At 41.2% G+C, this 22,067-nt stretch overlaps 1 protein-coding gene across 2 annotated transcripts in view; it reads right to left on the bottom strand.

Annotated features, from left to right (window-relative positions):
• Nucleotides 1-21,525, bottom strand: part of LOC149309521 (protein C-mannosyl-transferase DPY19L1-like) — a 72,281-nt gene extending 50,756 nt beyond the window's left edge. For both annotated transcript variants that reach the window (XM_089532604.1, XM_089532605.1), the window contains exons 1-6: nucleotides 21,370-21,525; nucleotides 18,081-18,143; nucleotides 17,158-17,182; nucleotides 15,249-15,336; nucleotides 8,405-8,542; nucleotides 5,603-5,723 (exon numbers count right to left, since the gene is read on the bottom strand). In XM_089532604.1, the coding sequence (XP_089388730.1) occupies nucleotides 5,603-5,723; nucleotides 8,405-8,542; nucleotides 15,249-15,336; nucleotides 17,158-17,182; nucleotides 18,081-18,143; nucleotides 21,370-21,466 (532 nt within the window). In that variant the 5' untranslated portion in view covers nucleotides 21,467-21,525. The remainder of the gene's footprint in view (nucleotides 1-5,602; nucleotides 5,724-8,404; nucleotides 8,543-15,248; nucleotides 15,337-17,157; nucleotides 17,183-18,080; nucleotides 18,144-21,369) is intronic.
• Between the last annotated feature and the right edge of the window lie 542 nt (nucleotides 21,526-22,067).

Raw genomic sequence — 22,067 nt, 5'->3', positions numbered from 1 at the left:
ATCCTCTCCAGAGTAGTTAATGGATTAGAGTAGAAAGTAGGGTGTATTATACTATCATTGAAATGAAACTGGGAAATAGCTTTAGTAAGAAATATGATGTGAGGCCATAGAACCAACTTGTTCTAATGAAATACTAAAAACAGTTCCTTAGTACACAACGCTGTAAACTCAGTGGCGCATCTTGTTGAGGTGATAGCATAAGAAACACTATCTTCAAAGGTCAACAGGCACTTGTCAATGGTAGCAAGTGGTTCAAACAGCTTGAGAACTGAGAGAAGACCAGAGACAATGACCACAGCAGAACAGGTAGAAACACAGATATATATTCATGTGCTAAAGCTTTTAAGAAAATGAACTCATCTCCATATGTACCAAACCCAGAGTGGTCGTTGAGTCAAACAGCAACACTGAATGAGTGCTTTCCTATTTATTTTCATAACAGACTACCATAGTGTTGCCTGTGCTGACTCAGACTACTTTGCCTACCACCTTCTTCTTGAAAGCATAGTATGATTTTATGACTGTTAAGAGTTCCAGTGCATTGATATGAAGTCTGGACACACAAGAAGACCAGTGCCCTTGAACTGTGATATCTCCACAATGAGCTCCTCATCCAGACATAGAAGCATCTGTGGTCACCATGCCTACCAGGTCTAGAAGGTGAAAAGGCACGCCTGTGAGAAGTTTTGATGGTCTGGTCCATTACCTTTGTGAGGTAGGACAGCAAGTTTTAAGAGTCAACTTCAACCACTGGGGATCCTGAAGAAGGTTGAAGTGGCGAAGAAACCGATGGTGGAGCAGCCTGAACCAAAGGCACGCCAGGTAAGTGAAGGATGTCATTGCTGCCATGAGATCCAGTAGCCACTGGATGGAATTAGTGGTCCAGTGAGGCTGGCAGAGCATGTCTCGAATTCTGTCCATAAGCATCTGTGCCATGGAAACGGGAGATAGGCGCATCCTGACATGGAACTCAAAGTCATTCTAATGAAGTTGATTTTTCTGGTAGGCTCTAGGACAGGCTACTCTGAACAGATAGTGAGACCCAGGACACCAAAAGACAGCTGTCTAGGTTACATAAAATTGTCACATCTAAAGTTTAAAAGAAGGAGATTACCACAGCCATCCATGTCATGAAGACTGTTGGCACTGTAGAAAAACTGAAGGGTAGAACATTGTACTGATAAAGATCCATTCCCACAGGAAACCTCAGGAATTTCCAATATTGTGGTCTCATCTCTGTATGAAAGAAAACATCTTGCAGGTCAATGAATGTGAACTAATTTCCCCTGTGAAAGACTGGCAGAATGGAGAAGCACAACCAACAGAATTTCCTCAATCTGATGTATGTATTTACTATGTGGAAATAAAGAATCATTTCAAGTCCTCTGTCTCATTTTAGGATCATGAAGTAGTGGGAGAAGAACCCTTCTCAACTGTAACGATCTGGAGTTCTCTCCACAGCATCCTTCTTTAGCAATGAAGTCTTCTCCTCTAGGACTCCAAATGGAGGAGTACAACAAAATACACTAACTAGTGGAATACTTGAGAACTCTGTGACATAACCCAGCTGGATAACGGTGAGTCTCAAGAGTCTGTGGTGAAACTCTGCCAGGTGGCGGTGTAATTTGGGGGCTCAAGAGAAAGGAGTGACTCTGGTGACATCCATACAGGAGAGTCCAAGTCAATGCCTAGAAGAGGTAAAGGCCTTTTTAGATTATGCAGATTGGTACTTCTGCTGTTTAAATGGACATCTGTTTATTTTATAATGAAGTTTAATGGTAATTCATTGTTACAGAAAACAAAAGAGAAAATGCACACAATAACTAACAAATGAAATACAACAAAAGCCTTAATTAGATGATGAATATTGAGAGGGTGTACATCCTGACCTTGAAGATGACTTTGAACACTGACAGGAAGAAGAAGATGGAATGGTCTCTGTCAGTGCTGTTGAGGTCCTAATCCCATGCGTTTAGCCATTAGGCAAGCCCTGGCAATATGGTCTGCAGCACCATCTGTGGTAGTGTGGAAGAACCTTCCCCCCTTGGTTTTCCTTACGAGTTGTTCTAGGTTTGTGGTGCCTTCTGCTAATAGTATTGTGTCGTCTGGATACCTTAGACTGTTTTTACTCCTCCTTCTTTTCACTCCTCCTCCTTCTGTGTTCAAGCCTGTTTTTTGTATAATATGTTCTGCATACAAGTTGAACAGACAGGGTGAAAGGATGCAGCCTTGCCTGACTCCTTTGCCAACTGGGAGCCATTCCATTTCTCTGTGTTCTGTTCTGACATTAGCCTCTTGTCCTAAGTAAAGATTTCTCATCAGGATTATCAGATATGTTGCACTCCCATGTCTTTAAGGGTGTTCCACAGTTTTTCGTGATCTATGCAGTTAACGGCTTTGCTATAGTCTATAAAGAACATGCTGATTTCTTTTGAAATTCCATGGTGCATTCCATTAGCCACCATATGTTTGCAGTGTGGTCCCTAGTGACTCTTCCTTTCCTGTACCCCATTTGAATCTCTGGGATTGCTCTCTCCATGTATGGTTGGAGTCCATGTTGTAGAATTTTGAGCATAATTTTGCTTGCATGAGAGATTAGAACTACGGTCCTATAGTTGCTATGTTTTTTTGTGTCTCCTTTTTGTGGATAAGGATGTATATTGATTGTTTCAAATTTGTTGGCCATCATTTTGTTTTCCATATCTGTTCACATATGTTGGTTGATTCTTTCAGTGTGGATTGAAGCAGTTCGACTGGAATATCATCTGTTCCTGGTGATTTATTTTCCCTCATTTTTCTAACTGCAACTTCCACCTAGAGCACGCGAAGCCATTTCTCTCTGGCATGTGAAGCCATTTCTGAGGGCACACAGAGAGACGGTAGGGCAGGGGAAGAGTAGGAACAGGAATGCACTGGTTCCTCTTCTTCCCCCACCCTCTCATGACTTTAGCTGCCTCTCTGGAGACATCTAAAGGCCCAGAAGGGTGGGGGAAAAGGAACAGGTGTGCACCTGTTTCGACTCTTTCTCCTGCTCTCCTGGGCCTTCAGCTGCCTCCCTGGAAACAGCTAAAGGCACGGGAAAGCGCATGGAAGAAGTGCCTTCAGTTCCCTTCCTCTTCCTCCCCCATCCCTCCGAGGCCTTCAGCTGTATCTGGGGAAGTTCCATCTCCAGAAGTCCCACCCCCTGGAAGTCCCATCCCATCCACCCCAGAAATCCCCCCCCCCCACCCGGCACTGGGTAACACCTGGTGTGGGAACACCTTTGAGCTTGGGCACATGGTCTCTAAAAGGTTTGCCATCATTGAGTATCCTAGTCCTTGGTTTGAATGTCCCTTTGAATTCCCAGATTTTGTGGAATAGGTCTCTTGTTGCTGCCTTTATGTTGTTGTCCTCTATCTTTCTGTACTGATTGTTGTAGTATTTGCATTTAGTTTTTCACAGCAGTCTGTAACATTTATAGTTCTGAGTTTGTTTCTGTCTCCGTTTCATTTTGTTTCTCTTCTTTCTTTTACTGCTTGTAGCATTTTATCTGTCATCCATGGTTTCTTCTCTTTCTTTTTGACTGCTCTAAGTGTCTGTATGCATATTTCTTTTATAGTGTCCCTGGCTTCTGACCATAGATCTTCTGGTTCACAGTCTATTGGGCTTAGTAGTGCAAATCTGGGCACTCACTCCAAAATGTATTTGGATGATTCATCATTGGATTAATCACCAATGTTAGTGAAAGTTTCCCCGTCTTTTGATTCTACTGTGCAAAAATGTTTTGGAAGTTTCCAGTTTATCTATGAGGATAAATAAGCCATACTATTAAGCCCACTGCACAAAACTATTTTCTCCTTTGTCACATTACATGATTTTGACTGCCAACCTATTAGTTAGCCTCCACTAGAACAAATTCTTTCAATCAACTGTTGAATAGCGAGTCAACACATAGATATAGTGTTGGAAGAGCTCTGCATTCTCTTTTCTCCTCTTTAGATAGAGATTTTCTGCATGCAAACTAACCATGTGACTTAGATCACACCCCCTTTGGGACTAACAAACATTCTCTCTTTCAACCAAGCTCTTGTGTTTCCACCTTCCTGCTCTCTCAACTTTCTTAGGAGAGATGGTGAAATAAGTATTTCTTTTACCTGAACTATTCACTAGCTAGATTAGGATATAGCTTCTATGTAAATATAGATTAAAGTCATTAGCAAAATGTTGTTTTAAACTGCAAGCTATGTGTTTGTTGTTTTTTGGAGTTCTTAAGAAAGCATAGTTATACACAAGCACATTCCTGCTGTTCTACTGATTTAAAGCTAGACCCTAACAGGCTTGGCTTTGACATCTTTGATATTCAATATTTTTGTTTCCTTAGCGAAGGCTGAAGCCTTAGTAAACTTAAATTACCCCACATATATAGATAAAAGTAATGGATTCAATGGATATATTCTACTCAGGACTAACACAGGGTTTAGGCCATATTTGCCAATATTTCTGAATCTGACAACTATAGTGACTACAGTTAATCAAACAGTAGAAAGAAGATATAAATGTGTAAAAGCAGCATGCAATGCATATCTAATTTGCAAAAGGAAATCTGTAATAGACTTTATATTTTATTGTTTCCACAATTAGGAGAGTATAATTTCTTATCTTGGCATAAAACGGAAGGCATAAGGAAAACAAATCCAAATTACACCAAAGAAATGCATGGCAATTTTAGTGCTTAATGAGAAATGCAGGTTGATGTGCTACCAGTCCAACCATACCCCAGATTCAATGCAAGGAACAGGATATTCACTTACAGAATATATAGCAATCTGGTAAAATATACTTCTTTTTTAATTACCTCTATGTCTGCTTCAATTCTCAATTAGTTGCAGAGGTATTATTGTCTGTGTTCAACACAGAAGGGGAAGAGAAAGTTTTGTGTTTTCCCTGGCAATGCACTTAGCCATAACTCCCCTCCAACAACTACAGAACAAGAGATATGATAATCCACAGGGACTTGTGTCAAGAACACTTTACTGGAGGAGTAAAAGTGAAACTTTTCCCTTTACTTCCTGCCCAAAAGTCTTTATTCCACTATTGCCATTCTTATAATGGATGTGAGGGGAAGGATCTTTGATCATACAAAAACAAATTGTGCATTTATGATTCCAGGGCTCAAATCTGATGAAAAACAAAATATTAAACAACAGTCTTTCCCTCTAACATTGTATGCTACCTACTGTTTAAAATGGGGGTGGGCAAACTTTGTGGATCCTTGAAAGGCCAACTCCTTCACCCTCACTTCATCTATGAGTTTTTGACTACAGTTTGTGCTCCTAAACTGCAAAAGGTTCCAAGACTGAATTTATTATTTAACATAATTGTGTCTCAATGGAGTTGTTTTAAATCTAAGAAGACCTTTGTCAGAAACAAAAATGACTTATCATCAGGGGATGTTGTGGGAGAGGTAAGGGGGATCCTGGAGGGCTAGTCACACTTGCCCAAGCTCACTGAAATGGCAAAAGGTGTTTTCTTACTAATCTGCTGTGTAAGAAAGGAGCCTTTATAAACTTCGTAATTTCATGTTCTGCCTTGTACAACATCCAAATGAACAAGCAGCACTTGCCTTCACAGCTTTCAACGGAGCTGATACCTTCTCCTCTAGATACTGTCCAGCATTTCTGTGTCTCAATACCAAAAGCATCCATTGTCCCTCTGTATATACGGTACCAACAGGCTAGCACAACCTGTGCAGAAAATAGGATTGTAATTTCCAAGGAAACACTATGCTTGAATTAAAGCAGATTTATTTATGATTATCTGTCAGTATGTAGCTGGTTTAAAATTTAACAAAACGTATGAGATGGTAACTCAAACTACAAAGCTAATAATCACAAGCCATCACACACATACATGCACACACACATACCCCACTGAACAAGCATCTAGTAACAAAAGGAACAGACTGATTTTCTATAACTGCTGTTCTTCAAGTGGTCATGTGTGGACTCCACATATGGATGTGCAACAGCACAGCTCTCTCCTCAGAATCATTTAAAACTGTGACATCTGTAGAATTGCCTACAATAAAACTAGTGTAGAACGCCAAAGCTCTTCATATGTGAAGTAACTGCAATGTCCTTTCTGCTGGGAGTTTGGGAGCTGGAATGAAAGTGCGTAATATGATACAGTGGGCCCTCAGTATCCAATGGGCTTTAGTTCCAGGACCCTGCATGGATACCAAAATAAATAGATGCTCAAGTCCCATTATATATAATGACATAGTAAAATGATGTCCCTTGTCTACAATGGCAAGATCAAGGTTTACTTTTTGGAATTAGCTTTTGGGTGATTATTTTCAAATCATGATTGGTTTAATCTGTGGATGCAGAATACATGGATATGGAGGCCAACTGTAACTTCAACTGTACAATAGGCTGATACTTTCTTCAGCAGAAAAGTTGTCAGTGGAAAGATTGATCCTGTACTTGTGCTACATCAAGTCTTCATGCTGTAGTGAATGTTACAAGAATGGTCACTTCCGTAGACAGGCATTCCCCTCAGGGCCTCCTTCAAACGGGGCTCCTTAGGGAGTTTGTTGGGAATGTTCTCAGAGAGGGATTGTGAGAGAGAGGTTAGTGGAGGCTCGAAATGATGATATATGTATTTAAGCGGTCCCCAAACCGTGCTCTTTGAGTGGTTTTGGACTTCAGCTCCCAGAAGCCCAGGCTATTGGCCAGCATGGCTGAGGCTTCTGGGAGCTGGAGTCCAAAATCTCTTAAAGGGAACAGTTTGGGGTATTATATATCAATGGTCCCCAAACTGTGCTGTTCAAGAGATATTGGACTTCATCTCCCAGAATCCCACACTATTAGCCAACATGGCTTCTGGGAGATGAAGTCCAAAATTATTTTAAAGGGCATAGTTTGGGGAGCATCACTGACATACTGGAACTGGGTTAAGGCTCTAAGGCAGTGCTTCCCAAACTTTGATCCTCCAAGGGCTTGGGACTTCAGGGGAAAGTCTCCCTAAATGTAGCAAAAAATAGCTACTATACAAAATCAAACAATTGTTCATAAATCCTACATTATAACAAGCAAAACTGAGACACTAGTTTGGATCCAATCAAATAAGCAGCAGAATGGCAATGACAAACCCCCTCTGAAGAAGCTTGCCAAGAAAACCCCATAATAGGGTCACCTTAGGGTTGTCAAAAGTCAAAAATGACTTGAAGGCACAAAACAACAACAACAAAGCACCACTGAACTTAGTGAAAAGTTAATCATGATTTAAATCCCACTGGTTTCAATGGGGCTTAAGCACAACTAATTTAATCAGGATTCAATGCAGTGATTAATCTTTTATGTTTTGATGGACTTGAAAATGGGAAAATGGCAATTATGAAATTACAGAGATAGTGATTAGAATAAAAAAAACTCAAAAAATGATGCATCCCAGGTTGCTAATAAGCAAAACACACCACAAACTCTAGCAAAATACTGTTTGCAACTTAATGTTTAGCAGGGCATGAAATACATAATTTAAAATAAAAATGGAAAATGCAATTAAACATCTACAGTTTAAATCCCATTTGCCATTATAAATCACCCGAGGAATTCCAACTCTATTTCTTTACAGCAGTAATATAGCTGCATGTCTAGTAATTTTTTCAGTATTTCAAATGCTTCACCCCTTAAGCATGTAGTAATTTAAGTAACCTAAACTAGAGGTGTAGAATTATTGTTTGGCTACCCTCAAGAATTCACCTCAATTCAGAAAGAGGTTCTTTGGACTTATTCTCAATTGTGTGAACTTACATACAATCAAGGAAATCCAAAAATTGTTTATTGAATAACAGAAAATATTATATAAAACCAAGAGAAGGAGGAGGCTGAGGGATCTGACTGGATTCTTTCAGGCATATTCCTACAACAAACTTAGTGCTATTAAAATACATGAAGTAGCTACATTATTTCACTAAAATACTGAGGCCAGCATATTATTTTGGTATCAAATGTGTGTGTTGTTGTTGTTTTTAAATTCACTATTGAAGCACTGTGAAAATTGGCCATGTGTTCTTAGGATTCTAGCAAACAGTAACAGCTAAACCAACAAAGGGGAATATTTTGCCCACCAGATACTATTGGTATGTGACTGCCATCATCCATCACCACTGGCTATGCTCACTACATGCTACGTTGTCTAGGAATGATGGCATGATGCAGTCCAACAATATCTAGAGGGCCACATGTGCCCCACTATTGATCTAACATGTCTATTTGGAAATCTAACTGATTTCAATTTACTCATTAGACAAAGTGTTTAATTGTGCATAGTATTATGTATTTAAATGGGATGTGCACTGTTATGTAACAGAATGAAGTTTATGAGTAAACTTCCAAGCAGTATTGTGTAAGAAGTGGCTTACCTCTGGATACAGATGAAACCGTTTGAGCGTATTTATTGTGCAAGGATATTCAGTGATATTATCAGCCATAATTTGCAACACGCCACTAAGAAATGATGGTGCTTCAACAATGGTCTTGTAATAGGAATAATACAAGCCCTAAAGAGAGTATACATTTATGATAGGTTAAATTATTCAGCGATAATCTGATTATCCCAATGCCTACAGTAGCACAGATCAGTAAGTTATAGCTAATAATTAAATCCCATTGAAGCTGCTTAACTTTTTCCAGACTAAAATAACTGAACAAAAACAGAACACCACAACAAAAGCTTGTCCACTGTGGAGTATAGTAGCTGAAAGGAATTTCTAGCTGGCTTGCAATACTTTTGCATTATACTGAACTGTAATAGTCTATTCAAAATAATCTGCCAGTGATTTATACTATCAAAAATGAAACATACAATACTCACCATGAAGATCCATTCGGTATTGAGGTAGCAAAGGAATCCATGCAAGCCCAATTATACCACTACTACCCAGCCAGAGGTAGGAACTACACAATTTAAAACTCTGCTGATAAACTGACTGCTCTGGCCCCCTTTCCAGTTTGTTTTCATGACCAAGGTAAACAATTTACAATGAAAAGAAGAAAGGCCAAAGGCATACAAAAAGAAAAACATGGAGCTAAACAAACACCAAACTGAGAACACATTTTGAAGATCAACTCTTCCTGTCAAGTACAGAATACAGACAAAATTCAGTCATTTCTTGAGAAGGTATGGATTCCTCCTCTGCACCAACCCAGAATGGAGTTTCTCAGTCAATAGCCAGTCTTCTTTTATCCCTCCTATGAGAGGTGTGTGTACCCCAACTACCCAGATGACCTTAAGTGAGTTGTGGATAACTGAATGACATCGTGAAATGCATTCTGCCAGGGGAGTGTCTGACTATAACTCATTGTGACAGCACCCCTTTCCAAGTTGGCCCTGCAGGTCCAACTCTTCAGCCCTGGATCTGACATCTATTCTTCAGTTAACAGATTACAGTCAAAGGCTGTGACCACATATCCACTTTACAAAGGCAGCCTTCTCAGCACAATGATGTAGCCATAGCACAATGGCTACTACGCACACAGATTGGAGAATCTTTGCTGGCCATTTATTTTACAATAAGGATAAGGCCAATAAAGACTTTTATAACTATTTCATAAGGAATGTCTTGTTGAAAGTATGGAAAAACTATAATAAGATCATATGTTCTAAAATACCGCTTTGGGCTTCATCCCAAGAAGCCTTATTTAAAACAGACCCATATGGGGATGAAAGGTGGATCAGATATACTGTATATACTTGACTATAAGTCAACCTCATGTATAAGTCAAGGCCAAGTTTTGGAGCCAAAATTACAGATTTTGATAAGACCTATGCATAAGTCGAGGGTAAAATTTAAGGGCATATAGCAAAGGATCTAAAGGATGAAGCAAAGGAAAACAATGTCAAAGAACTTAGAATATTACAGCAGCCATAACTCATTGTGCTCACTCATAAAGCTGGATGGATGAGAGAGTGGAGGGGGCCAGTGCTTCCAGGACAGATTATACTCTTGCCTTTCAGAAGGCAATGGTTCCTTCTTTTAAGTACCATATATACTCGACTATAAGTCGAGAAATGTATGCCCCAAAATGGACTCCAAAATCAAGGATCGACTTATGGAAGGGTCAATAGGTTTCTACTGCTGATTAGGTTAATAAAAAAAGTGCCCACCTTCCTCTGTGTCCAAGTAAACAGCTCCTCGTTTGAGTCCCGGTGCCGGCAGCCTCTCCTCTCTCCGCGACAGTGTGTGTGTGTGTGTGTATGAGAGAGAGAGAGAGAGACAGAGCGCTCCTTCAGCCTTCCCTCGCAGCTGGAGCTAAAAGGAGCTACTGAGGGAAGGGAGAGAGGGAGCATGCTCAGGCTTGGACCCCGTTTTGCAAGTCATGGGTCTGGAAATGTTGGGCTTAAAAGCAGGGAGAAAGCAAAGCTGGTTGATGTCCTTTTTTTATTTTGCTAGGCATGGGTCTGGAAAGGCTAGGTTTAAAAGCAAGGCTGGTTGATGTCCTTTTTTATTTTGCTATGCATGGGTCTGGAAATGCTGGGTTTAAAAGCAAGGCTGGTTGATGTCCTCCTTTTTTTATTTTGCTAGCCAAGGCCTGAAAATGTTGGGCTTAAAGGCAGGGAGAAATCAAGACTGGTGTCCTTTTTTTTTTTTTTTTTGCAAGCCATGAGTCTGGAAATGCTGGGCTTAAAGGCAGAGAGAAAACAAGGCTGGTGCCCCTTTTTGTTTTGCAAGCTGTGAGCCTGGAAATGCTGATGCAAAGAGGTGTGTGTGTGTATGCACCCAGACTTGTTTCCCCATGCTGATACTGTGACCCTTATGAGAGGTTCAATGAGGGAGATGTAGAGAGGGAAGTGGTGCTTTGTTTCCCCCTTTAGATCTTTTGTAACATGGCCATGACTTATGCACGGGTCATATCAAAATCCATGATTTTGGCCTCAAAAACTGCCCTCGACTTATACATGAGGTTGACTTATACATGAGTATATACGGTAAGACTTAAGGTGGAACAATTACACTGACCCATGGATAAATCGACTTAGGTTTTGGGGATCAATTTTTTACTTAAATTTCTAGACATTTCTTATACTTGAGTATATACAGTAAAAATATTGTGACTAAACAAGGGAATGAATATAAATTAAGACCAAGGGAAGAGTTGGAAAAAGAAGAGACAGTAAATAATTAGTTTCAGTATCTGCAACTCAAGGAAAGATTAAACAGATAAAAAGGAGGGATCAGAGGACAAGAACACAGAATTGGCAAATATACAGATATCAGATGACAATAAACTATTATCGAAAATCTATAAATATCTTTTCAAACCATTCACTGAAGATGAGATTATAAAAGAAAATATGTTAAAATGGGCACAAAACTTTGGCCACACTTTAGATATAGAGCAATGGGAAAGAATTTGGAAAAAAGATTACATTATATTAAGAGTCAGGACCTGGGGGGAAATTACTATATGGTATTTTACAGATGGTATCTGACCCGACATAATAAGTAAAATTTACGGTAATACTAATAATCTATGCTGGAAGTGTCAAAAGGAAAAATGTACTTTATACCACATATGGTGGCCCTGCAAGAAAAGAGAATATTGGGGGGAAATACAAAAGACATTTAATAAGATATCAGTGATAGACTTAATGAACAAACAAGAAACCTTGTTGTTAAACATGATAAACAAAATGAAAAAAAATGGAACAACATTATTATATCTGATAACAGCGGCCAGAATGTTTTTTGCCAAATGTTGGAAGAAAGAGAAGATCACAGGTATAGAAGAATGGGAATTAAAGATATACGAAATGATTAAAGTGGACAGATTAACCTGAAGTCTTGACTATGAAAGTTCAAATACTTAGAAGATAGGGGAAAAGTTATAAATTACAGTATTTGACTCTGAAATGGAGAGGGGAGTAATTAAAGTAAAATACCAAAGCGAGTAAAAGGAATTTGTTCTCATTTTACTCTCTTTTCTCTATTTCTGTTAAAGCTATCAAATATAGATATTTACAAATAGAAGGGTTGATGTATATATTTACAAGATATGTATATAATACCTGAACATTACTTAGTAAAACATCAAAATATTTGTGTATAAGCTACAATATATTATAGATGTAAAAGAAAGTAAGAGGTTAGATGTGTCATAGGAGGGTAAGGTGAATAGAATTAATATTTAGCAAGAAGACAATGAAGATATATAATGGAAATTTCAGAGAAAACATCTGAATGTTGGAGGGTAAGCAAGTCATTGATGGGTTTTTTGAGTTTATAATTTATGTGGAATGTTAGAGGTTAGGATGGAAGGAGATTGGTTGGAGTTGTTTCTATCTTTGTCTATTTTGGGGTAGAGTTGTAGGTTTCTGTTTGTGACAAGATCACTGCTAAGAAACACCTGATGGAAGAGAGGGAGAGAGAGGAGCGTTACAGACCGCCGCTTTGCGGCGGTCTGCCGGCGCTGCTGTTTGCTCCGCGAGGGAGCCGCAGCAGCCAAACCACGTGACTCCCTCACAGAGCAAAAAAGAAGCTCCAAAATGGAGCTTCTTCCTGTGGTGCGGTTATGACGCCGCGAGGCGCCAATGGCGCACTCGTGACATCATAAGCGCTGCGCAACGTGCGGACGCACAGCATCCGCTACGTCAATATGGCGGCCCCCATGTGGAAGGGGCGCCGCCATTTTGTCTGTATTGACTATGTACTAGGGTTAGGGGGGTGCGGAAGCACCGCCCCTTCCTAACCCTAATACGTATTCAATACGGACAAAATGTCTCACAAAGCAAGAAACCCTAACACATGATGGATTTGTGCCTAAACCAAGTAGAGCCCATGATGCAATAGGAAATACTAGAATTTCTTCCAGCTGTATAAATTAGAGTGCTGTGTGGAAGGCTTATGTGCTACAGCAGTGACCTGCTGGATGGCAACTGAAAGACAAACTACAGAAACACCATCCAGGCAGTCAGCTTGCGCATGTTTAAGTCTGGGTGCCTCACTCATCTTTCCTATATTGTGAGGAAGTCTGGGCGATATGGCAGCTTGAGGTGGTTTCCTTGATAAAGGTGCAGAAGCTAAACAAACAATGGCTGCCTGGTCCACCATGGTGTGCTCAAGATGCACCTTGCCTTGTCTCACTGTATGTTGGCTATCACCCTGGAAAACAGAGAAAAGGAGTTGCATGACAGGGTCTCCCGAATAAAACAGTAAGGCATCATTGTGTGAACTCTTCCCCACAAAGAACCTTGGAACAGAATATCCTGTACAGCCTGAAGTTGGGATCCACTTGTGCCCAATCTTTTGAAGACTTCTTGAATCATGTTGGAATGAATTCTTCCCTCACTGCAAGAGACTGGCATTTTGCTGAGAGCATTCACTAGATGTTCTTCTCTCCTGGAAGATGGATCACACCAAGATGGAGATGCTTCTGTCAATACAACAGTTTTAGAGATGAAGTGTGAGCTGGAGCAGAGTGCTTGATTTCATTGCACCTTGCTTGCTCAGGCAGTATATCACCATGGTGATCAATATTCCCATGCAGGACAATTTTGAAGGTTCAAAACACCCTTTCAATGAGAAACCTTCCAGGTCAGCTCCCAATCCTTCCATGGAGGCATTATTTCTGGGGACTGGGCTGTGGAGAAAGAAAGAGTATACCGCCCTAAACATTCCTAGGATCAATCCAACACACTAGTGATCAGTGAACACTCCTTGCATAGTGAGACGCGGATGAGGAGAGTCAGCAAGGGGATTGAAACAGGACCAGAACCAAGCCCCCAATGGATACATTCTGAGCTTGCTAGCAGCGTTATTGACTTTGGCGCTCTACAGCTGGGCGCAATGCGAGGTGTGGCACTTCCAGACGCCCCTCACCCCTTACACGGTACAGATGGGCACCGCCATTTTGACTCAATGGACGGTTAGCGTCTGCATGTCGCGATGCCATTGTGACATTGTGAGTGCGTCATTGGTGCACTGCAGCATCATGATCGCGATGCAAAAAGAACCCGCTATTTGAGGGTTCCTTTTGATGCGTGAGGAAGCCGCATGGTTTGTCCGCTGCAGCTTCCTCGCGCAGCAAAACAAGGCTTGGGCAGACCACCCTTTTTAGGCGGTCTGTACCCCGCCAATGTTGAAGTTGTGAATCCGAGGAGTACCTACATGTATTTGTGGCCACTGTGTAACTGTACAAACACCTCTAAATAGCTCTGAGTAGAGTTTGGTACTGCTCCTTTGGGGAGATAGGCAGTTAATTTACAAGAGTCCAGAACGGTACCAATAAACTTCAGCATCTGGGACAGTGCCAGATGAAAATTTTTAAGATCGACAATAAGGCCCAACAAGTCTAGGAGATAGAGTGTAAGATCGATGATGTCAAGGAGACAGGATCACAAATGGGGAACAAGGAGCCAATCATGGATGTAGGAGAACACTGCAAACCCTTGTTGCTGAAACAAAGCCTCCACTACTGCCATGTGCTTCTTGAACACCTAGGAAAAGTGGAGAGTTCAAAAGGAAGAACGTGAAAATGAAAAGCCCTTCTTCCCAAAGAAAAACAAATGAAATGCCTATGCGTTAGATGAATTGCAATATGAAAATAAGCATCCTTTACATCCAAGGTAACAAATCAACCAATCTGTTTCTTGCAACAGGAGAAGGATGGATCAGAGAGTGACCATTCTGAGATGTCTGGGCTGTTTTTAAAAGCTAACATCCTGAAGGTCCAAGATCAGGCAAAAGCTTCAGTCTTCTCAGCCATGATGGCATAGTGGAAGAAAAAAAAACCATGGGATTGGTGAAGAAAGATATGTACAACAACCCTTTGAGGAGGAGAATGCTGACTTCTTCAATGAGTTTGCCAGAGAGGGGAGTGATGTACACTACCCCAAAGGTGTGCAGTCCCCAAACTCAATAGCATACCCCCCTCCAGGCAATGTCTAGGACCCAAGAGTGCAATGTTATAGCAGCCGAGGCATGATGATGAACTGAAAGCCTGTTGCCAAAGAAAGCAGTGGTGGAAAGAAGGGTAGCCATAGAATCAAAAACAATGCTTGTCCTACTCCTGAGGCCTCTTTTTGTATGACTGGAAGAAGTATTTAGGAGACAAGAAGTTCTAGCAGAAGGATGCAGATAGAAAGACTTGAGAGAAAGACAGGGGAGGCGGGAAATATCAACATCATCATCATCATCATCATCATCATCATCATCATCATCATCATCATCATCATGTGAGAGTTAACAAATCTATATAAACTCTAACCATTTCAGTTCGAAATGCCATTTCTCTTTCCAGAGTAGATAGATGAGAAAAGTGACGGTCGTTCTCGAACAGAGTAGTAATATGATACCTATACAAACAAACAAAAACAAAGAAAGACCAATAAATCTTAAGACTAATTGAACTCAGTATTGCATTGTAATAAGACTTACAATTAAGTCAACAAAAGTAACTGGTCATTTAAGATTACCTTGCTTTTTACTTTTAAAAAGGGCTGGAAGAGGGAGAACAGTCTATCGCTCCTCTACCAACCCACTGGGTTTCAATGCTGGTTTCCAAGGAGGGAGCCTCCATAAATGGGTTGCTGAAGGGATGGAGTGCTTCAACCCTCCTCCGGAAGATCAGTGGGTTTCTAATGCTAACCACACAATAAAACCCATTCTCCTTCAGCCAGCACAGAATTGCAGAGAGCTAACAAAGGAGGGAGGAAGCACTCTCTACCATCCCTGCCAGTCTACTTGTTCATCCACAGTACTTGCTAAGGCTATATTTGAACTGTCGGTATTCTAAAAACTGAAAGTCTTCCATTTCACATTTGCCTAAACAGCAGAAGTAGTTAACATAAGAGAGGCTTAAAAGAGTCCAACACAGATCTTTCATCATTAACACTATATGACTAGCACATGAAATTAGTTAGAAGAAATGTACAAAAGCACCTTTTTCTCCATATACAGGCCAACCCCATATATGTGAAATATTTGCAGTTTCAATTATCCATGGCTAAAAGAATAAAGATATATACCATAGAGTTGTGCTAGATGTGGAAGGAGCATGAGTGGAGTACATCTTTACTTATGTCCACATGTGGGCCAGGACGGTTTCTATGTCTACACATTTCTGCAACTGCCATTGCACATGTGTCTGCCTATCCACATGAATCCACTCATATGCCCACCTAGCAGTAAGAGACTAAGCATGGAGGGGAAATGCTTGATATGTTCTTATATGTGAATGTATGTGTGTGAGAGAGAAAACATGTGAGATGAGAGCCTTGCACTACATGTGCCCCTCAGGGACAAAGAAGTTTCTCATGCCTCACTAAAGCCTAAACATAACAGATATACTGTTGACCTGAGTACTGTAATAGAAACCATGTAACACTGGTCTTAAAGTAGCTAAACTGACTGTCAATACACTTCAAGATGCTGCTAATAACATTCAAATTTCTAAACAGCTTGGGACCTCAGTTTCTGAAAGAGTGCTTCTCCCTGTGTTTGCCTATCCTTCCCTCTGTGTATGCCTACTGTCACTCTACAGTGCAAGAGGACATGCGAGTGGGCCTTCTCTACTGAGGCAACCTATTTGTGGAATGTTATCTTCGTAGATGTCAAACAGGCATCAAAAATCATTTCATTCCATACCAAGTTAAAATATGGGTTTTTATTAAAGCTTTTAGGGAATAAATAATGTTTTCCTAAAATGTAAATGTACATGATTTAAACCAGGGATTCCAAATCTTTCTGACTCATGGAGCCCTTTTTAGAATCAGTTACTGTGGCAGAACACCTATGTAAGAGGAGTAAGGTTACTTTTTGTTTCTTATTCTTTAATTTCATTCACTTTTTATTTCTTTCCTTTTCGGAGCAGCCGCGGAGAACCTGGGAAGTGCATGCGGAGCCCTAAGGCCTCCTCAGAGCACAGGCTGGGAAACGCTGGCTTAAACCATTCTAACATTTTTAACTTTAACTTATCAAATTGTTCGGTATGTTTTAGTCTGTTTAAATTATATTTATTACTTTAGATAATGAAATGATTTTACAGTATTTGCATACTGCCTAAGATCCCATAATATAGAGCACGATATCAATTTTTAATTAATAAATAAATCACAAAGAAACAACTATTATAGGCAAAGCTGTTTACTATGGCTCTCTCCTAGAGATAAACTTACCAGTGAAGGATTCCTGCAACAGCAGCTGTTTCAAAAATAAAAGATATACAAACTCAATCCATTTTCCAAACAGCCTTAAAAAATACATGTCAAGTTCTCAAGGACTCCATAAACAAGATAGCTCTAGAAACCAATATTGCTACTTTATAGAAGACTGTCCTATATTCTAATGCATTTAGATACCCAACTACACAAGACAGAGTGAGAGTACAATTGAAAGAGATACCCAAGTTAAACTAAAAATGTGAGTGAAGCAGTAGTTGTGAAACCTTCTTAAACGTTACCTTTATTCCAAAGCATTCCTGACACAAATGCATTACTACAAAGGAGTAATTATATAAACATACAGAATTTATGTTGATGTGTAAGAATATCAAAAAGTAAGCATATCATTCCCAGGGCCTGCTTTTTAACAATTTTAAATAATACAAAGTTAAAGATGTGAAATTTTACTTATGGAACTCAAACTGTATTAATATCGTTTTACAGCTGTTTATAAGAACTCACACATACTGTATACTTAACATTATGCACCAAAGTAGTCTCCACATCATCTGTGTGCAATCAAAAGCACATTAATATTTAAGACTTAGGTTGCACTTGTATGTGCACCAATCTGGAAGTAAGGACCAGAACAGACCAGGCGGCTTGGGGGCACGGTGTTTTGACATTGCACGTCCCTGGAGTTGCTTGATGCTTTTTTCCAGCCCAAACAGGCAGATCTTTCCCACTCTATTTAGGCCGGTTTTGGGGCAGATGTGGTTGCCAGTGCGGAGTCAAGGGGCCCCAGGGTGCCCCCAATCAGCCCTTTGGGGGCAGTCTGTTTCACCTCTTAGTCCAAATGAATAATATTTACTTCTGGGTAAGCATGTGTAGGGATACCCTGTTAAAGAACAGCATCTTAAACATATGTATCATCTCACCTAGTACAAGAGTAAGCCATATCCTGCTGTCTGCTCTCGCAATCCCTGTATCCTGCAGAATGCCTGTTTTTTTAAAAAAATTTAAAAAGATAACTATCAGACCTTTTACTACTTAATCCCTCTTTTTACAAAGCTACAGTTTAAAATATGTTTGGAAATCTGAAGATGCTGTTGTTGTTAACTGCCAACTTGTGGAGAATCCATGAACAAAAGGCCTCCAAGTCACTCCGTCATTAACAGCCCTGCTCAGGTCTTGCAGACTCAGGGCCATGGCTTCCATGGTTGAGTCTATCCACCTGGAATGTAGTCTTCCTCTTTCCTACTGCCTCCTACCTTACCAAGCATTATTGCCTTTACTACTGAATCATGTCTTATCATGATATGGCCAAAGTACGAGAGTTTAGTCCTCTTGGTATCTAAGAAGAGTTCATCTTAATTTGCTCTAGAAATCATTGATTTGTCTTTTTAGCAGTCCAAGGTTGAGGTGATTTTCTTCCTCTCCGTTTTCGTCGCTCTAGCTTTCACAACCATACATAGAAATGGGAAATCCAACCCTAACTTTCTCTAGTTCCTTCCTAGCTGCACTTTCAAGTCCTACTCTCCTTTTGATTTCTTGACTGCAGTATCTGATTAATGTCTTCTGGTTAATGACTGAGCCAAGGTACGGAAAATCTTGAACTATTTCATCCTCTCCATCATCTGCTTTAAAGTTATGTATACTATCTGCAGTCATTATTTTTGTTTTCTTAATGTTCAACTGTAAACCTGCCTTCAGGTGTTCTTCCTTTATAATGGACCCTTGTTATACGCTGGGGTTTGGTTCCAAGATCCCTCATGTATAACAAAATCCATGGATGCTCAAGTCCCGTTAAATTTAATGACATAAAATGGTGTCCCTTATAAAAATTGGAAAATCAAGGTTTGATATTTGAAATTTATACTTTTAAAAAACATTTTCAAACTATGTATGCTTGAATTTGTGTATAAAAAAATCTGTGTATAAGAAAGGCCGACTGTCCTTTCTTTGGTAACTGTTTCAGCTCCTTGCTATTTTCTGCTAGTGTATAAAAACGGATGTATGGTGTCATCTGCATATCCTAAATTGTTGATGTTCCTTCCTCCAATTTTCATGTCTCCTTCCTCAGAGTCCAATCTTGCTTTATGTATGCTATGTTCAGCATACAAGTTAAACAGATAAGGTAATAAAATACATGCCAACTAAAAACCATTCTGTTTCTCTGTGTTCTGTCCTAATAGTAGCCTCTTGTCCTAAGTACATGTTATTCATCAGGGCAACTGAAGGTTGTGGCACACCCATTTCTTTAAGAGTGAGCCATCTTTTCTTTGTGATCTACACCAGTGGTCCCCAAACATTGGTCCTCCAGGTGTTTTTGGACTTCAGCTCCCAGAATTCTTGACAGTGGGCCAATCTGGCTGGGGCTTCTGGGAGTCCAAAACATCTGGAAGACCAAAGTTTGGGGATATTGATCTACACAATCAAAGCCTAAGCTGTAATCTAGAAAGCACAGGACAATTTTATTTTGAAATTCATTCATGTATCCTATTATCCAACATACAGTATGTCTGCAGTAAGATCTCTAGTGTTGTTGTTGTTATTAACAACCTCTTTGTCTCCTGATCCCAGCCTGGACATTCAACATTTCTCACTCCATACATGGTAAAATTCATTTTGTGGAATTCTTGAGCAATATCAACCATCTAAGATACACAGATGACACCATAATACTAGCTGAAGACCTCACAGACCTAGAATAGCTACTGAAAAAGATCAAGGAAGAAAGTGCCAATGCAGGCTTACTGTTGAACATAAAGAAAACAAAAATAATGACCATGGAGAATCTACACAAGTTCAACCTAGAGACAATGAGGAAACAGAGATAGAGTTCTCATAACTGGGATCAAACATTGATAGGAATGGGGGCTGCAGCCACGAAATCAGAAGATTAAGAATGGGGAGAGTGGCTATGAAAGAACTAGAAAAGATTCTAAAATGCAAAGATATACAACTAAGCACAAAAGTCAGATTCATACAAGCCACTGTATTCCCTATTACCATGCCTCTGCCCACTCTATGATTCTATGTATGGATGCGAGAGCTGGACAGTTAAGAAAGAAGATAGGAAGAAAACCTATTCATTTGAGATGTGGTGCTAGGGAACAGCACTGAGGATCCATCCCATGGACCGCTCAAAAGACAAACAAATGGGTCCTAGAGCAGATCAAGCTGGAGATCTCCCTGGAATGACCAAACTGAGGCTGTTGTACTTTGGGCACATCATGAAAAGGGAGGACTCACTGGAAAAAACAATAATGATGGGAAAGGTGGAGGGAAGCAGAAAGAGAGGAAGGCCACATGATAGATGGCTGCAGAACAGTGGAGGAAAGAGAGTCTTGGAGATGGCTCATCCAGAGGGTTGCCATGGGTCGAAACAGTTAACGACAGCAACAACTTCTGAGTGCCTGCTCAAAGATATTTAGGGTGTGAACTAGAGTACTACAAATCATTTTCTATGTCAGACCCATGGCTTCTAATGTTAACATAACAGCAACTTCAGGTATTAAAGCAACCCCCCCCCACTCCATGCTAATGTAAACCATTCTGGGAAATGGTTAACACAGGCGTTACACCTTTTCTACCATCCTTCCAGACTCTGGATTCTGCCCAATTGGTTCTGAAGATGACACCTTCCGCTGAGTTCACAGAAGTACCTTGCCTCAACGTTATCCAGATTCATTTTTTAAACCCCAAGAAACCCAGCCCCTTCCCATTTGTAACATCATAGTGGTAGAATTCAAAGACATAGCTGTGCTAGTCTGGAAAATCAGTATGCAAAGGGATCCCTTTGAGGCTAACTGAAAGAAAGAAGCTGGTAGCAAGAGCTTTCACAGACTCAATCCTCCTTCCTCAGATGGCATAAACACTTCATTGAATGAATGCACCTGAGGAAGTAGATCCGAGCCTCCAAAAGCTGTGGCTATACCAGCTGGCAGCATGAGCTTTGGCAGACTTGGAGTCTCCTTCCTCAGGTGCATTCATTCATTCATCCCCTTCTGTGTTTCTATGCACGAGAGGAAGTAGGCTCAAAGAGCACGGAAGCTTAGGCTGCCAGCTCCGCTCTGGGGCTCTGGGGCCACCACAAACGGCCATTCCCAGGAGGCCCTGCCCGTGAAAGCCCTATCTCTCAAAAGGGCTGCTATCCGCAGTTCCCTTGGCTTCCATTGACTTCCGAGCGAGGCGCTCTCCTCCTCTCCGTCCAAAGCCTCTCACCGCTCAGCCACTCCCCGACGCCCAGGCCTTCCTGATTCTGCCCATCGTTCTTGGCCCCTCTCCGGCCGGGCCCTCCTCCTCCTCCCGCCCTCCTCATGCCGCGGGCCCCGCCGAGCAGCTGCAGCCCTTGTTCGCCCTCGGAGCCGGAGTCGTCGCCTGGGCCAGGCTCAGGCTGCTGCGGCTGCGGCTGCTGCTGCTGCACGTCCTGCAGGGGCGGAGACCGGGGACGAGGAGGAGGAGGAGGAGGAGGAGCTTCCCCTCTGCCTCGGGCTCTCCTCAGCATGGTTGGGACAGGCACACAAGCCGCTCAAAAGAGGAACAGCCACACACAAAAGGCAGAGAGGCTCCCTCCTGCTTCACTCTCGGCCGGCAGCTCGAGAGCGAATGACAGTTGGACACAGAGAAGCCGGGGATAACGGTCTCTGGGGGGGGGGGGGCGAGGGGGCGGGGCGACGTTAGAACGGCGGCGCGCGACCGCTCAACCGTCGTCTCTGCCTCGCTCGGGCGCATGCGCCCTGGCCTCCCCCCTTTGGCCGCCTCACAGAGACAGAGAGAGATTGCCAACAAGCCTCGAACATAATTCCCCCAAACGTTTGGCCAAAACACACCAAATCCCCCCCCCCCATATCTCACCAAATACTTATTTCAACTCTCAAAATTACCCTTAAAATCACCAAAATCGCACCAAAGGCACCGAA

This window comes from Sceloporus occidentalis, unplaced genomic scaffold (assembly GCF_023333645.1).
Source record: "Sceloporus occidentalis isolate IW3139 unplaced genomic scaffold, rSceOcc1.0.p SCAF_7, whole genome shotgun sequence".
Lineage (NCBI taxonomy): Eukaryota > Metazoa > Chordata > Lepidosauria > Squamata > Phrynosomatidae > Sceloporus > Sceloporus occidentalis.
This window is presented reverse-complemented; position numbering and strand designations above follow the sequence as displayed.